This window comes from Jaculus jaculus, chromosome 2, assembly GCF_020740685.1.
Source record: "Jaculus jaculus isolate mJacJac1 chromosome 2, mJacJac1.mat.Y.cur, whole genome shotgun sequence".
NCBI lineage: Eukaryota > Metazoa > Chordata > Mammalia > Rodentia > Dipodidae > Jaculus > Jaculus jaculus.
Window position 1 is genome coordinate 51,607,744 of NC_059103.1, and position 17,733 is coordinate 51,625,476.

General features: G+C 48.1%; 2 protein-coding genes across 2 annotated transcripts in view; both read left to right on the plus strand.

Moving 5' to 3' along the window:
* Positions 1–12,055, plus strand: part of LOC101595332 (putative sperm motility kinase W) — a 48,126-nt gene extending 36,071 nt beyond the window's left edge. The window contains exons 2-8 of the mRNA XM_045143504.1: positions 4,428–4,676; positions 5,108–5,194; positions 5,510–5,664; positions 8,866–8,905; positions 9,762–9,939; positions 11,161–11,174; positions 11,948–12,055. Of these exons, the coding sequence (XP_044999439.1) occupies positions 4,428–4,676; positions 5,108–5,194; positions 5,510–5,664; positions 8,866–8,905; positions 9,762–9,939; positions 11,161–11,174; positions 11,948–12,055 (831 nt within the window). The remainder of the gene's footprint in view (positions 1–4,427; positions 4,677–5,107; positions 5,195–5,509; positions 5,665–8,865; positions 8,906–9,761; positions 9,940–11,160; positions 11,175–11,947) is intronic.
* A 408-nt stretch (positions 12,056–12,463) lies between these two features.
* Positions 12,464–14,182, plus strand: LOC123458656 (ATP-dependent DNA helicase DDX11-like). Its single transcript, XM_045143505.1, has 3 exons — positions 12,464–12,611; positions 13,805–13,957; positions 14,084–14,182. Exons 1-3 carry the CDS (start codon positions 12,489–12,491, stop codon positions 14,180–14,182), a joined length of 375 nt encoding a protein of 124 aa, XP_044999440.1. The 5' UTR covers positions 12,464–12,488.
* The last annotated feature ends 3,551 nt before the right edge of the window (positions 14,183–17,733 follow it).

The following is a 17,733-nucleotide window of genomic DNA, read 5'->3' on the forward strand; positions in this document are numbered from 1 at the left end:
GTTAAGCGCTTGCCTATGAAGCCTAAGGACCCCGGTTCGAGGCTCGGTTCCCCAGGTCCCACGTTAGCCAGATGCACAAGGGGGCGCACGCGTCTGGAGTTTGTTTGCAGAGGCTGGAAGCCCTGGCGCGCCCATTCTCTCTCTCTCCCTCTACCTGTCTTTCTCTCTGTGTCTGTCACTCTCAAATAAATAAATAAAAATTAAAAAAAAAGAAAAAGAAAAAAATAGAAATAAATCTTTAGTCCTTTGTACATAATTTCTTTGGGAGGAAAGGACCATCTAAAGTCCTATTCATTTAGAGCAAAACTCTGATGCATGACTCACTAAAAAGTACTTGTTGGTCAGGCATGGTGGCACATGCTTTAAATCCCAGCTCTCAAGAGGTTGAGGTATAAGGATGTCTATGAGTTAAAGGCTAGCCTAGGACTACAGACTGAGTTCCAGATCACCCTGGGCTAGAGTGAAGCTGCTGCAGTCAGGCTTGCGTTGCTGGCAGGAAACAGCTGACCAAGAGCTTGTGGGAAAAAAGGTTTATTTTGGCTTACAGACTCAAGGTGTAGCTCCATGATGGCAGGGGAAAACGAAGACATGAGCAGAGAGTGGACATCACCTCCTCACCAATATTAGGTGGACAACAGCAACAGGAGAATGTACCAAACACTGGCAAGGGGAAGCTGGCTATAACATTCATAAGTCCACTGCCTCCAGGAGGCTTTAATTTCCAAATCTCCATCAGCTAGGGACATGGTGTTCAGAACACCTAAATTTATGGGGGACACCTGAATTAAACCACCACATATGGCCCCTGACCCCCAGAAACTAATAACCATACATGATATAAAATGCAATTCATTCAGTCCAACTTTGAAAGTCCCCACATGTTTTAGCAATCCCAATGATGTTCAAACATCCTCATAGTCCAAGATCTTTTAACTGAGCCATAATACCAAAAAATTCCTCCCCAAGCCCATAACAGCACAGAATAAACACACTGCAAAAGATGGCATTGGGCACAAGAAATATTCAGCCAATACAAGATTTAAAACAACTAGGGGAAACACTAAACTCTGTAGCTCCAAGTCTAACAACTCTAGTCAGTAACAAATCTCCAAGTCTGATAATTCTAACTAGCAAAAAGTTCCAATTCTGCTCCTCCAGCTAGGCTACTCACAGTCCTGGAAAACTTCATTTGGGGCTGGTAGCCCTCCTTAGCAGCCAAATCATTGTCCTGGCCTCTCCACTGGGTCTCCACTGCAATCCATGGTGCATCCTCATAGCTTCTTTGGGTCTCTATGCAGGCAATCCTGCTTTACACTGCCCATGGCCATTTTCAAAACACAAGACTGTGTTTCAAATTCAATGACCCTCTCCCTCCTTCCTTTCTTATACTCCATAATACCAGGTAGGCTGCCAATTTGTTAATCCAGGGGGAAATAAATCAGACTTTGAAGAACAGGACACTCCTTGAGCATTCAGGCTCCCTCAAAAGACTGCATTCTTTCTGTTGTTCCAGTGCAGGTCAGCTGGCCCAATCTCAATGGTTGTATTCTGTCATACAATTGCAGCTGACAGAGCAGAAGTTTTGGCCCAAAGATTTCATTTTTTCAGTGCCATATCCCTTTGCTCACACCAGTCCATTTCTATACCATGCAACCCTGCACAAGTTCTCAGGACACAGTCATCACAGCAAGCCTTTCACACAAACTGCTTCTAGCCCAGTCCAAGCAAAGCTCTTTCTTCCCCTTGTAAGCCAAACCTCATAGTCCATATCTCTTACTATACGCAGGTCTTTCAATTCTGACCAGAATAGTCCATCAAGATGTACTTACAGCACTGTAAGGTGTCTCTTAAGCCAAGATTTCAAATCCTTCCACATTCCTCTTGAAAATCAGCTCCAAAAGGCCAAAGCCACACAGTCAGGTTTCAAGCAGCAATGACACCACTCTTGGTACCAACTATACTGTTGCAGTCAGGTTCACATTGCTGGCAGAAAACACCTAACCAAGAGCAGCTTGTTGGAAAGAAGGGTTTATTTTGGCTTACAGACTTGAGGGGAAGCTCCATGATGGCTGGGGAAAATGATGGTATGAGCAGAGGGTGGACATCACATCCTAGCCAACTTCAGATGGACAACAGCAATGAGAGTGTGCCAAACATTGGCAAGAGGAAGCTATAAAACTCATAAGCCTGTCCCCAACAACACACCACCTCCAGGAGGCGTCAGTTCCCAAACTGCCACCAGCTAAGAATCTAGTATTCAGAATACATAAGTTTATGGGGGACACCTGAATCAAACCACCACAGAAACCCAACCTTTACCCCCCCCCAAAAAAACTCGTTTGTTCACCTACCCCATTTTTTCTAGTAAATAGGACTGAAAAAAAAAATAAAAAAAGAATAAAAACAATAAAATGGAAGTTCCTTTCTACATTATTTAGACCCTTCCGAGCCACCAGCATCCCTGTGAGGCAGTGTTAATCTAGTTTGACACAGCTCTACTTACCCCAGTCAATGATATCCAGTTTTGATCTGAATCTATAACAATCCTGCTCTCCACAGGCATGAACTTGAAGTCAGTCAATCTTTCTGCAGGATCTAGGACACAGGTGTACCTTTTTCACAGAACTTGATCAGTTCACACTCTGATCATGCACATGTCCTCCAAGGAGGTAGGTAGAGCCAGACAGAGTTAAGGACCCTGAGAAAGTCATTTGGGGCCTGATGGCTGTGCTGAGCCACCCGAGCCTAAGAAGATGGCTGCTTTTGCCTCACAGGAGGCTTGGCTCACAGCAAGGTCCTTGCCACCTCTGAACAGGGCCCAAGAGAGTTAAATTTGATAAGCTTTGGCTGCAGTGTACTGACTGTCATCCCAGCATACGATTTCACTCTTCTATGAACAGACTCACTATCAGAAGTATGACCCCTAGCGAGGCATGCCTGCCTTGCACAGAGAGCCAGTCCTGAGGAGAAACAACCCATGCTGTAAAAACTACTCCTCAGCAAAATATGGAGAATTCGTAAAATCAAATTTATCCACATTAGCTCTTTATACTTGTGGAGCCTGTTTCTATGTTTTAGCTTAAGCAACTGTGTCTTCATTTAAGTCTTTTTATTATTGATGCTTCCCTATTGTGATGGGTAAGATGGCTTTATTATACCCTGTGCTTTTTTTTTTCTTTGACAAATGCCTAACAGAAGAAGTTTAAGAAAGGAAGTGTTTATTTTCACTTACAGTTCAAGAGGATACAGTGTGAAGGCAGGAAGATGGTACCTACACAAAGGCAGATACAAAAAGTGATGCATCTGTCTGGTCTTCTTTGCAGTAACAGGAACCCATGGCCACACACATGAGCACACATGCGATTAAATTCTTTTAAAAAGATGTAGGGGCTGGAAAAATGGCTTAGTGGTTAAGCGCTTGCCTGTGAGGCCTAAGGACCCAGGTTTGAGGCTCGATTCCCCAGGACCCACATTAGCCAGATGCACATGGGGGCGCACGCGTCTGAAGTTCGTTTGCAGTGGCTGGAGGCCCTGGCACACCTATTCATTCTCTCTCTCTCTCTTCCTCTTTCTGTCTGTCGCTCTCAAATAACTAAATAAAAATGATTTTAAAAAAAAGAAGATATAGGGCTAGAGAAATGGCTTAGTGGTTAAGGCATTTGCCTACGAAGCCAAAGGACCCAGGCTCAATTCTCCAGGACCCATGTAAGCCAGATGCACAAGGGTCACATGCATCTGGAGGTCATTTTTGGTGGCTAGAGGCCCTGGCATGCCCATTCTCTCTCTCTCTCTGCTTGCAAACAAAGAAATAAAGTTAAAATATAATTATTAAAAAAAAGAAGATATAGTACATTATGGTAGGGACATCATGGCAGCAGAAGCATGAAACTTCTGGTCACTTTGCATCCACAGCGAGGAAACAGAAAGAGATGAATGCTGGTCCTCAGCTAGGCTTTTTGGGGGGGGGTAATTTTAACCCCCCCTTTTTGAGGTAGGGTTTCACTCTATCTCAGGCTTACCTGGAATTCACTTTTTTTTCTAGTTTTTTGAGGTAAGGTCTGGCTCTAGCCCAGGCTAAACTGGAATTCTCTACATAGTCTCAGGGTGGCCTTGAGCTCCTCTGCCTCCCCAGTTTTGAAATTAAAGGTATGCACCACCAAGCCCAGTGGGTTTTGTTTTTGTTTTTCTAGGTAGACCTGGAATACATTATGTAGTTGCAGGCTGGCTTAGAACTCATAATGTTCAAAACCTCTGCCATCTTCCTGTTTTACTGGTTATTTTATTACTAATTTCTTCATTTCTTTCCTGTATGGTCTTAGAACGCCCTCTAGTGCTCAGAGCCAGTGCTTCAGTGAAGTCCTTACTAAACTGAGGAAAAGTCATCTGAGAAGTTTTGCTTTCTGTCCTGCACTTTCTTCTCCCCGTAGGGAAAGTCCTTAAGTCTTATTTGTGGGGCCCTCTCCTGGCTCCGTGACTTTGAACAGAAGAAATTGCAAGCAGAGACATGTCTCCTTGCATCTGGAGCTAGCCCCTCATGTGGTGTGAAAGACCTGCACCAATCTCCCTCATCTTCCTGCCAAGAACCCTGCAACACCCCCCAGGCTGCTGGGGAACCTGACTGGGTCACCCAGTATGTACAGAAGAAAGAAGAGAGGGACCTGATGGAGAGATTGAAGGTGAGATATTGGAGGCGAGGAGGAGGAACATGCTTCAGGGATGATCTTGGGTTAATTCCAAGATTGAAGTGTCCCTGGTTCTGTGTGTCTGTCAGCTTCAGTTCGGGGTGTGGTGTCTTAGCTGTCTTTTGGGCAGATCATGCAATCCTGCCCCATTTCATATTCACTGGGGGCCCCATATGTCACTCACCTGATGAAGAAACGCCATCATCATCATTCGTGGTGTGGCTTAGGGGCTGTAGACTCGATTGAGGGGTGCTCTTAATTGTGTGCCTTTGGAAAGGGGAGGGTCAGAACCTCCCACATTGAACAGTGAAGTCAGGCCTGAAGAGGTGAACTGGAATGGACTGGCTCAGCAGGCAGCTGTCTGAAAAATGCTTGAGGTGTCTCTGTCTGTGGAAGTTTCCTTCATTGTTCTCTCTGCCCCTCAGGAGGAGCAGGTGAAGCGAAGGCAGCGAGAGGAGCGTCTGCAGCAGATCAGCCATGACACGAGGCTCAGGCATGCAGCCAAGCGCCAGGTGAGTGTGTCGGGGGCTGGGGCACGTGAGGCAGGGCGCTGGTGCCTGAGAAGGAGGGGAGTGACCAGGGTGCCAGATCCCCCTCTCTTGCCCCATTGGCCATGCCATCCTCATCCAGTAGTGAGGAAGCTTAAGTGGTAGAGGCTGTGAGCCTGGAAGTGATTCCTCCTTGACACAAGTAGCGAGGTCACGCTCCCAGCCGAATCTGGTGTTCTTCCTTGGCACCAGCTCTGCTGGGAGCCATTGTGCCACAGTCAGCTGGGGGCTCCAGGGCTGAGACCTCTTCCTCTCTCCACATGCCCTCCTTCTCCTCAGAGGCGGGAAGAAGAGGAGACCGAGGCTCTGCTGCGCCTCAGCAGGGAGATGCTGGCTGAGGGAGCAGGGGCCGAGCAGCGGGAAGAGCTGGAGTCTGGGGAGGAGCAGCTGCTCCTGGCCGAATATGAGAGCGACGAGGAGCGGAGAACCGGCAGGTGAGACTGCTGTGCGGGGCGCTGCACAGCCATGCTCTCTTCCCCAGCCAGAGACCCCTTGAAGCATGATGGGAGGACCTGACACCCGCCTGCCCCTTGCTCTAAGTCAGGGTCGTCCATGGAGTCATAAATGCTGGTGACAACCATGGTTGGCTGTACTCTGTGCCAGCCCCTTTCCTCTGGAGTGCGTTGACTGACTTTGCTCACAGAAGCTCAGTGATGGCAGCTGAGGAGCCTGTGGCCCAGCCAGGTGCTGTGCCCGTGGTCAAGGCCATGGGCACACAAGGGAAGGAGCTGGGCCTATACCCGCAGTCTGCTTCTAGATCCTATGTTCCCAATCACCAAACCTATCACGTGTGAAGCGCGTGATACAAGCTCATGGAATCCCTGACCTGAGCTCTCCTGTCGCTGTGAGGCTGTACTGATCCAGACGTGCAGATTTCTCCTTCATGAGCTGCACCCTGGGAACCAGACAACCCTGAAAGGAGGCAGGCAGAGTGTGGCCACTGTTGGCTCACCTAACCCCTTCCCAAGGTCCAAGACTCATTCCCACGTGAATCCCTGTGCCCGTGAATGTTTGCTCCAGCTGAGCCTCAGTCAGGTGCTGTGGCTTGAAGTTACACTCCAGACAGTCGCTGTGACCACAGGTTTTAGTGAGAGTATTGGACATATGTCCTTGCATGGCCTCTGGGGAAGTAGGAAAGACCTCTTCCCAGCTGGGGTCCTGGAGAGATGAGTCTATAGAAACTCTGCTTAGGCAGGTCTCACGGCTCTGCTTGTCACGGTGAGAATGTGAGTGTGACTGTGCGTAGAGCCCCCCTTTGAAACCAGCATGCTTGCTGCAGAGAAAATGAAATGGTGCAGTGTGTAGTGTGTGAGGTTGTAACTCCCCAGAGCAGGTCAGAAAGGAACGGACATGTTAAGAAAGAGCCATGGGAAAGCCAAGGGAAAGAGAATTCTAGTCAGGGACAAAATGTGCAGGACAGGTTGCAAATAGGAATGGGTATGTGCTTGAGGGAGAGGATGAAGGTCCACATGCCAAAACAAAAGGAGGGATGGAAGAAAAGAGAGAGGCCAGGGTGAAGACAGGAGGCAGTTTTCTATTGGTCTGACTGAAGACCGATGTCATGGTGCAGCTGGACCCTGAGGAAGCATTAAGCTAGGAAGTGACATGTTCCAGTTCTGGCATTAGGAAGGTCCTTCAGCCATCAGAGCACCCAGAATGTGCTCAGCGTTTGTCCATGTCATCTTCAGTACTGCTAGTGACAGCCAAGGTCAAGAGCTGAGCTCTGAACCACTGGGCTGGACTGGTAGGGTACTGGAAGGGGCTGGTTTTTCCTGTTTTTGCTCAAAATGTTCGAGATGAGAACATCTGGCTACATGAGTGTATTCTTTCCATTATTAGCTCTTTTTCCTTTCTCATAAAGTTTCCTCTGCCTTTTCTTCCATCACGCAAACCCGTCCTATGTCCCTGAAGGGAGGATGGGGAGGATGGCGGGGAAGGAGGCACCTGTGTGTACAGAGGTCAGGACTGGCATGACAAGAACACTTTTCCCTGCCTGAGGTGGTGGAGGGGTCCTGAACTCTGCTGCCTCCTAGGTGGCTTTGCAGTGTTCATTTCCTCCCTAGTGTCCCCAGGGGTCACACACAAGGTGAAGCACTCAAGTGGCTTTCTAAAGCTGGAGGAATCAAGTGTGTTATATAGCCTGGGCAAGAACCATGAATCCTGCAGTCTAGCTTCCCCGGCATTTCCAGAGAGACATGAGCCTCTCTATGGATACCACATATTCCAAATACAAACTTTTGCTCTTACAGAGGAGTAGTACTACCCTCCTATAATCTTAGCAACTGGGAAGCTGAGGCTGGAGAGTTGTGAGCTCAAGGCCAGCTTGGACTACATAATGAGGGTCTGTTTCAAATGGAAAAAAAAAAGTAGTTTATTCACTGTGTATTTTTTCCACATGTCTGGCCTTTCACCTACATCCTGCTGATTTGGTCCAGTTTGTGAGAAATGATTAAAATCCAAGCCTTTTATCATAAAAGTATTTACTAGCCATGAAGTTAACCCTGTAATTAACCTTGGTAAACACCAAGACAATTGCATATTTATTTATTTATTTTTAAATATATTTTATTTACTTATTTGAGAGAGAGAGAGAAAGAGGCAAAGAGGGAGGGAAGGAGGAGATGGATGCGCCAGGGCCTCCCTCCACTGCAAAGGAACTCCAGATGTGTGTGCTTCCTTGTGCATCTGGCTAACGTGGGTTCTGGAGAATCCACAACCCGGATCCTTTGTCTTTGCAGGGAAATGCCTTAACCGCTAAGCCACCTCTGCAGCTCTTGTATATTTATTTTTAAAAAATTAACTAGAAGGCAAACAATTTATTTTTCTATTCTTGGATCCTTGGTGCACACCATTAGCTGAACTTGCCCTTCCAAGCCCAGTGATGGGCTCTTGCCTTGTGCTGGGAGAGCCAGCTGAGGCACTGAGAAGAAAGAGCTTTAGTCAGAAGTGACATCATCTCGTTACCTTGGGCAGGGCGGCGTGGCTCAGGCAGTGAGCATGGAGGTTCTGCTGACAGGCTCGCTTCCTGCCTTGTGCACATAGTAGGCGACGTAGCAGGAGCGAGCCACTGTGAGTGAGCCTGAGCCGGTGTCGCAGTAACAAGTGGGCGTGTCATGGCTGCAGACCAACTAGAAGTGACTGTGGAGAGTAAAGATTCTGTGCTGAGAAAGCAGTGGGACAGGGAACAGTGCAGACAGAGCGTGTCAAGGCCCCCAGGTGATTTTGGGGGGAATCCCCTAGGAAACGGAGAGGGGCCATTTTGTGGTAGGACGGGCTGTGGTAGAGGGGAGTCTGACAGTCCAGGGCCAGCCATTCATTCCAGGCTTCCTGCTTTAGAAGTAGGTTGGGGACCCTGTGCCCCTTCTTCCTTTCTTCTCACATTTCCCAGACCTGAGTAGCAGTGGAGGCCGGGGCGCAGACTTTGTTGGGGAGCACTGAGGAGTGAGGTGTTGGCAGAGCCTCCTCTGTGGGGTGTCCCTCTGTTGCCTTTGGGGATCAAGCTACCCCGTCAGCCCTGTGGGCTTCTGGGGAAATGGGCCGTGCTGCTTCAGCCCGTGCTCAGCGCTCAGCTCAGATGGGCCCAGCGTTGAGCTCGCTGGGTGACGGCTTCTTTGTGTCCTGTCTCTCTCCTCCAGAGGGGATGAAGATGACTTGGAGGAGGAGCATGTGACTAAGGTAAGATGGCCACACTGGGGAACTTGTGTGCAAGGGTCTCAGCGCAGGATTGGCCGCCTCCAGTAGAGGTCGAGAGATGCTTCACACGCTCCTGAGCTTCCTGTCCGTGAGGCGTCCTCACCTGAGAAGTCTGCTCGCAGACCCACAGACAGGGCTGGGGCTGCTGAGGGACGCCCCGGGCCTGTTCTGAAGCCCACATGGGACAGCCATTCTGGACCAAGGACTCGGGGTTTCCATCTCCAGTGGACAGTGGTAGAAGGCCAGAGAGGGCCAAGCAGGGGGCCCCTGTTCTTGTACCCTCGAGGCTGTTCTACTCTGCTTGCTCATATTTTCATTTGCATGGAGAGTCACAAGTTTCTTATGGCTGTGGCACTTCTCAAATTGAAAAATAATGGCTTCCTTCAAGACTTGTCTTTTCTGTTGGAAATAGGTGTCTTCCCTGGTTTTCTCTTTTCTTCTCACTCTGCTGAATCAAGTGTAGAGAGACTGCCCAGCTCAGCCTCACCTTTCCCTTAGTGAGCATCCACCCACCTGCTCTCTAGGGTTGTAGGTCTTTGGCACACTAAGAATCATCACTCAGAGAAACTTGCTGTCCTGAAGTCCCCGAGCCCTCCTGTGTGGTTGGACTAGAGGCCGAGTGTGCCTGTGGGAGGAGTGGGACCTTGGGTATGGCACCACAGATGGCATGGGCAGTCCCTAGCCTTCATTATGTGTGGCCTGATGTGAGCTGATGTCTCATCATCTCGGGTGTGCGCACAGGGCCATGCTCCCTCTGCCGCACTCTCTGAGGCCACTGTATGCCAGGGTGTGTGGAGACGAGTCTCTTGTCTGAATATTCGTTCATTTTTCTGACCAGATTTATTACTGTAGTTGGACCCACTCACAGCTGGCCCAGTTTGTGCATGAAGTGCTGAAGAGCCCCTTTGGCAAAGAAACCCAGCTAGTCTCCCTTGGCTCCCAGAAGGCAAGTGCAGGTGACATGTCTAAGCTGCCCAGCTCCCTGACCTGTCTCCTGGCCCAGGAGTTTAAACATGGTGAGGTGGAGGCAGGCTGGACATTGAGAACATAGTCCCTTCTCTGGTCTTAGTTTGTGGAAGGAGGAGAGACAGGCTGCACCCTGGGTCACTTGCATGTGCTTAACCAGCACTGTTACCTTATCCCTTCATTTCAGAAAGACGCTTGTCGATATGCTCTGTTAAGATAGCTGCACATCTCATTGTTTCTCTCAACCAGCCCTAGAGACCACAGAAGAGGAGAACATGTTTTAACCAGTAATCTGCAGGCTGTCAGACCTGAAAGATGTCATAGACACATCCTCTAAAGCAGGCAGTTAGGTAGGAAAGATGCAGAATGCTGCACTCCCAGCCCACAGACTAGCAAAATCTTATGGTTAAATAGGTTAATGATTATCCCCTTGACTCAATGTAGAAAAATTTCAAAATAATACAATAAATACGTAAAGGATTTATACAGAACCTTTCCTTCTTGACCCAGTGCTGACTGACAGAAAATTGAGTGAGATGATTCATGTAGAGACAGCAGGTTCAGACCAGAAAGGATGCTGAGATGAGTTTCATGCAGTAAATCAAACACACAATTTTCATAATTGGAAGAAGGCAGCAGAGTAGTTTAGTTTGCCTCAGCCGTAAGGATCCATGTTGTGAGCAGGTGGAAAGGGACTAGGGCAAGGCAAGTTTTTAAAACTTTTTTTACTGACAAGTTCCATATTTATAGACAATAACCCATGGTAATTCTCTCCTCACACTTTCCCTTTTGAAACTCCACTCTCCATCATATCCCCTTCCTCACTTAATGAATCTCTTTTTTATTTTGATGTCATGATCTTTTTTTCCTATTGTGATGGTCTTACATAGGTGTTGTTAGGCACTGTGAGGTCATGAATATCCAGGCCATTTTGTGTCTGGAGGAGCACGTTATAAGGAATCCTACCCTTCCTTTGGCTCTTACATTCTTTCCACCACCTCTTCTGCAATAGACCCTGAACCTTAAGGATGTTTCAGTGCTGAGCACTCCTCTGTCACTTCTTTCCAGCACTATGGTGTCTTCTGAGTCATCCCAAGGTCACTGCCATCTGAAAAGAGAAGCTACTCTAACCAAAAGTGAAAGTAGCATTAATATATGGGTATGAACATTAAGAGAAATGCTCACCAGGCAGTTTGGTGAGCATAGCATATACAATTAGTCAGACACCAGCAGACATTACACCCCTAGGCTCATAACTTCCCCTGTTGTAGATTTTCAGTATCAGGTATGTATTCCCCTACCCCATGGAATGGGCCACCAATCCAATTAGGGAGTGATTAGTTTCTCCCATAACAGACATGCCACTATTGTACCTGTTGGCTCATTTGGCCTGGCTGGCCAATTTAAGGCTTGCAATGTCCACTGCTGAGTATCTTCACTGGTAATCTCTCTCTCTCCCATTAAACTGCATGCAGTGTAGCTTTTTCCAGCTATCTGTCAGCTGGTCTATATGGAGGAGGTTTTCAGCTCAGCTCCAGCAGGATTTCTAAGTGACCTTGCAGCCCAAGTATGTGAGAAACCAAAAGCCTCAGCTGTAGCCTGTAATGATTTGGTGGCATCAGGGACCTCCCTGGCTCACTGGAAGTTATCCCATCCCTGACATTGAATATTTTCTAATAATAATCTATGGTGTATGGTTTTTCCATTGTCCAAAAAAGTAGGTTTCCATATAACTTATTCATACTCCCTTATAATTTCATTAGCCTTCCTCCCACCTTTCTTTTACTCAATCTCTTTCCCTGACCTCACTTAGGCCTTTCCACCCACATTAATCTGTTCTTCCACTTATATACATACAATGCTATCCTATTAAAAACCCCCTTCTTCCCTTTCTTTTTCCATTCTATCACTTTTCTAGCTTACTGGCCTCTGCTACTAAGTTTTATTCCAACTAGAGAGAGACAGTTTGCCTGAGACATGCTCAGAAGAGGAAGGCCTCCCTTACATGCACAAAAGGCAGAGCCATTTCTTTGCCTCTTCTTTTCTTCTGCCTTTTAGAACCTTTGTGTGAATGAACAAGTGAAGAACCTGGGCTCTGTGCAGCTTATCAAAGACCATTGCATGGAGATGCAGAGAAGCAAACACGGTAGACACCAGACCCTGTGAGGCCTTGGGCAGGGCCAGGCAGGAGGAAATGACTGAGGTGCAAAGGGGAAGTAGACCAGGAATATGTTCATAAAGATTGTGTGTTAAACAGAAGCAGTGTCCAAGCAGACCAGGTTCCCTCAGGCCCCTCCTTGGAAAAGAACTTTCTTCCTTCCTGAGTCGGGATCAGGCCCAGGCCCAAGCTTGTACAGGGTCTTTGAGAGCATGAGTGTTCCCTGTGCCTGCATGGACAGTGTTGAGGGGCTAACCCTCTTCATGGGAATGGGTCTGTGCATCACTGCACCTACTCCTGAGGCAGAGACAGCCGTGTTCCTTCCTGTCTTTGCTACCCAAACCCCACCACCACAGAGAAGAAAAACAGAGCTGAGGAAGACAGGCCAAAGAAGAGGAGGCAAGAGAGCAGGCCACCTGCCCTTTCTACAACCATGAACAGATGCAGCTTCTCCGGGATGAGATCCTGGTGGAGGTGAAGGACATGGAGCAGCTCGTGACCCTTGGGAAGGAGGCGTGCGCCTGCCCCTATTTTGGGAGCCGCCTTGCCATCCCTGCAGCCCAGGTGAGCGCTCCGGAGAGATGGGAAGTAGCTCTTGCAGTCTGTGCGAGCTGATGACACACCTCTCTGTCCTGTTTGGGAGCTCACAGAGAAAGCGAGGAGGTGCCCTTGGGCACAGGCTTCTCACGATGCCTGTGAGTTAGTGCTATAACTGTTGATGGAGAAGTATATGGGAGTTGGAATTGTGACTTTGATATCGTCAAGTACCTTTCAACTTATTTTTGCCTTTATACAGCCCACTCAAATAGCCACACTCTCCGTATGAGAATACTGGGGACCAGACAAACAATTTATCTCTTTCCTCATTGTGTGGGATGGAGCTCATCCTAGAACTGGGGCTTTGGGTTTCTAGTTTTCTATTTTTGTGTTGTTTATCAGCATTCTTTGAGTTGGAAAATCCTGATAACATAACTCAAGTAGTTTTTGTATCTTATTTACTTATATTGCCCTCACCCCTCCCCTGCTCACTCATCACCTGAGAGCTGGCCAAGCCCATTTAGCAGAGGCAGACACTGCGGTAATGAGGGAGACAGAGGCCAGTCAACCTCCGCAAAGTCTCAGAGCCTTGGAAGTAGTCCCACAAGGACCAGAGGCCAGAGCTGCTTTCTGGTGTCCACTGGTTTTCACCATCAAGAAGAACCAGGGAGCAGAGGGCCAGTGTGGGGACTGAGATGAGGCTCACCTGTAGGGGCTTCACTCCCTCCCACCCTCAGTTCCTCTAAGAGTTGAGTCAGCTCTAGTAAGGTTTTCCATGCTTGAAATCCTACATTGAACATCTGAGTTTTCCCAAGTCTGTTGCTTCAAGCCTGGCACTAGACTTTGGCTTTCTGGCTTCTGTACCCCTGCATGAGGTCTGTGCAGGAAATTAAACAGCTCCTTCAGAACTCAGTGAGGGCCTGCAGAGATGGTTCAGTGGTTAAGGTATTTGCCTGCGAAGCTTAAGGACCCAGGTTCAATTCCCCAGTACCCACATAAGCCAGATTCACAAGGTGACACATGAGTCTGGGGTTTGCAGTGGCTGGAGGCCCTGGTGCACCCATTCTCTCTCCCTCTGTCTCCTTCTCTCTCAAATAAATAAGTAAAATTTAAAGAGAATTAATAAGACCTCAATGGGCTGGCCAGGGTCACTGCAGGATAAGACCTCCGCCATCTGCTTGCAGAGCCTCCCACTGCCTTATGGTCCTTCCTTCTTGCAGCTGGTTGTGCTGCCCTACCCGATGCTGCTGCACGCAGCCACCCGACAGGCTGCAGGCATCCGGCTGCAGGGCCAGGTGGTCATCATCGATGAGGCACACAACCTGATCGACACCATCACAGGCATCCACAGTGCTGAGGTCAGCGGTTCCCAGGTGGGTCGGGGTCTCCATACCTGGGCCTGCCATAGGGGCAAGCAGCATAAGTCATCCCTTTAAATGCCTGGGCCTGGAACTCCTCCAGACAATGCCCAGGGCCACAGTCCTGTCATGTCATGTCAGATCAACCAGCTTCTCAACGGTGTGAAAACTGTGGACCCTGTTTCTTCCTGCCTCTTGTCCGGCCGGGCTGTTGTTAAATGCTTTCCTATGAGTGGCTGAGGGCAGCAGTAGTCTCACAGAGTGGCATCTCATTACTGATGCTCTTTGGGGGCTCTTATGGAGAAATGCTCAGAGTGTCTGTTACCTACTCTTTATCATATATAACGGATGATCTCTAAAAAGAGAAGGGGAGGGAAGGAGAGGAACCTCTGCTCCTCATGGTCATTCTAGGAGGGTTTGGAGACTAGTTTAGGCTGATCTCTGAGGCTTTCAGGGGAGTGACCTGGTTGCAGTATCATGGCTGAGATTACTGGCCTGACAAGCAGCAGCGGAGGCTTGAGAAGGCCCTAATCTGCCTCCCCAGTTACTTCTAGCAAGGGGTGAAGTTTGGTGGGCTTGCAATTGTTCCTTTGCGGGGTAACCCAGTGTAGAGAGTTATTTCTACTGAGAGCAGTGCTCTCCCCGGGCCCCACTTGTGTTGGCTGGGTTCTCTGTACTCTTTGGACAGACTAGGGCAATGTCAGGCATGGAGGTAATTCTACACATTTGCTTGATGATATTTCTTCCTTGGGTATGTATTTTTTCAAAAAACAAGATGATGAAATTCAGTGATGGCAAACTTACTCTCCTTTTAAGGGGTAGAAGATCAGGGTAGTGATTACCAGAAGTGGGACATGCCACCACATGGTACCTGGGCATCTCTGATACCTCATGCCTACGTGCTTCTCCTGCCTGCAGATCTATCATCAGGTTTGTCCCCATGAACTCATGATAGTCTCTCTTTTTTTCTTTTTAATTTTTTTGTTTAGTTTTATTTATTTATTTGAGAGCAATAGACAGAGAGAGAAAGAGACAGAGAGAGATAGAGAGAGAATGGGTGCACCAGGGCCTCCAGAACCCCTGCACATGAACTCCAGATGCATACGCCCCCTTGTGCATCTGGCTAACGTGGGTCCTGGGGAATCAAGCCTCGAACCAGGGTCCTTAGGCTTCACAGGCAAGCGCTTAACGGCTAAGCCATCTCTCTAGCCCCATGATACTCTCTTCTTGGCAACAACTTCTGGATCTTATTAAGGTCATATTTCATGAATGATAATAATACAGCAAGCAATAAGCTGGGGTAAGGATGGTTCAGGTCTGTTTCACATGGTCCTATGGGATGTTTGATAATTTCACACAAGGTGGGTCTTTCCCCTGCATCAACTGTTAATAGTTTACCTATGATGTCTTGTACATCTTTGGCAACAAAATGTGGAAGCTCATAGGTTCCCGTGCAGATCAGCTCTTTTTAGCTCAGTGAAACTTTCCCCCCCACCACTGGTTTTTGGAGGTAGGGTTTCAGTCTAGCTCAGGCTGAGCTGGAATTCACTATGTAGTCTCAGGGTGGCCTCAAACTCACAGTGATCCTCCTACCTTTGGGATTAAAGGCATGTCCCACCACGTCCTGGCCTAAACTTTTCCCTTTGAAGGGACCAAGACAGAAGAGTTCTCTGGGGCACCAAATGAGCAAATTCCACAGCTTCTCTGAAGCCCCTTATCAGGATTGCTCTTAGTGGTCAAGCCAACATCACTGACTTTTGCATTGCCCTTGCTTGTTTTTATGTCATGGTGGTTAATGCCCTGGTGCAGGCAGTAATGCATAGCATCTGCAGTTTGTCTAATTATCCTCTGTGCCTCTTCCTCCTGTATCCTGCCAGCCCCTTTGATCCACTGTCTCGCTCTCCTCCCTCCATGTATTCCACGATGATAGGGAGGTAATGAGGTGTTACAAGAATCTGAAAAACTTTTATATGTTGCTGTGTCTCAAAATCTCCATTATCCCAACTTTGGAATAAATGTTGCAGAGATTCTTTGCTTCATTTGTCATAATCTTCACAGCCACCAGCATTCCTGTGAGGCGGTGATCAGCCGATTTGACATAGCAGGTGGCGTTCAGTCCAGTGGCATGATGGACCAGGTACTGAGTCATTAGGCTTTCCACAAGGGCAAAGGTGGCCATGAGACTGGCTGTACTTTTCACTTACTTTTATTTTTGATTTACAAAATATCTCCAAACACTCTAACCACAAATCAAGCAAGGGACCTGTGGATCCAATAGGTCACCAGATAGCTCCCTGCTCAACATGGGCAACAGACAGCTTGGCCAAGCCAATATATACACACAAAATTTCTTGTTCCCTCACAGGGGCTCATGGTGAGGTCAGAGCTACAAACCGAGCAATCACAGCTGAGCGTAATCCCCTGGTGCTCTCACATTGGGCCTCAGACACCCTCTAGATTTACAGTCATGGACCCTACTTTCTCCCTTTTGTTTCAAGGAACCAAGGAGACTTCAATTTACTTAGCAGATATTACAGCCAAGCAGGATGCTCCGGTGTCCTTTAGTTTTGGAGTCTGAAAATATAACTTTGAGTTTTAAAGCAAGAGGGCAGGGGGTGCACATTTTCAATAAGCGCCTTACATGTGGTTTGCCTGGTGACATGCCAGCTTTGCATTGGAAAGAGGCTCATCTCAGATGAGCTCTTTGTGAGTGCCAGGCTTCTATTTCCAGGAAGCGAGGGATCCCAAACAAAACTAATTGTTTGAAAGCAGTAAGGTGTTGTTCCAAGAGGAGGTAGAGCCTAACACATGTGGCAGTCATTGATGTTATTTATTCCTGTGATTGTGTGATCTCCTGGGTATGGAAATATCCTAAGGCGTATGACAGGAAGCTGGCCAGAGTTACTAAACACTTTTGGAAGGTCATGTGACCCCATTAGTGGGCATGCATTAGTGTCCAAGACAGGGCCACCTATGACATGGGTCGAAGCTTGTTTACCTGCCCCTACTCAGGATGGGAGTCAGCAGATTCCAGTTGAGAGCAGACTGTGCTCAGGACGTGAAGTTACCAGGTTCCTGTTTTCTGCCACCCACAGCTTCCCAGGTGGAGGGTGGTAGGTCAGCAGTCACCATCTTGGAATACTTGGGGGGAAAGGTACTGGGTGGGCTCAGACCCCAGGAAAGCACAAAGACTTGGTTTTGCAGAAATACTATGACTCTTAGGTTAATAGACCAGAACCAGAGCAGCCACAGTACATTGGGGAGACCCTCAATGTTTAAATCAAACCCCACTGATTGACCAATGCCCTTCCCTGGACAGAGTCATGGACAGAATGGATGAAATACCTGGTGCTCTTGGAACTTTCTCCTTCAGACCAGCAAAAAGAACCTTTACTTGGATACTATGTCTTCTGTCTAGGGCCCTGTTGAAGGACACTATTTATGAGGACTCATGAGGTCCTCAGTAATCCTAGGTTTCCCCCCTCACTTCAATATTCTGTCCCAGACCCAGTGCTGGGTCACTGGTTGTTTCTTTCACTGCACCCCACTGTCACATTAACTGGTTGGGGGAGATGTGAGCCAGTGTGTGGTACACGTACAGTACTTAGGGAAGACCAAAAGAAGGATTTCAGCAAAACTCGTTAGTGCAGCCCAAGGGTTTGCTTGTTCCCAGGTAATCCATGAGGGTAAATGCAGGTGCTTAACTTTGCCACAGAAAGGGGGGGTCACACGGAGCCAGTTTGCAGCAGCTTCAGGGTTTATAAGGAGCAAATTTAACAAAGGTTGCAGCA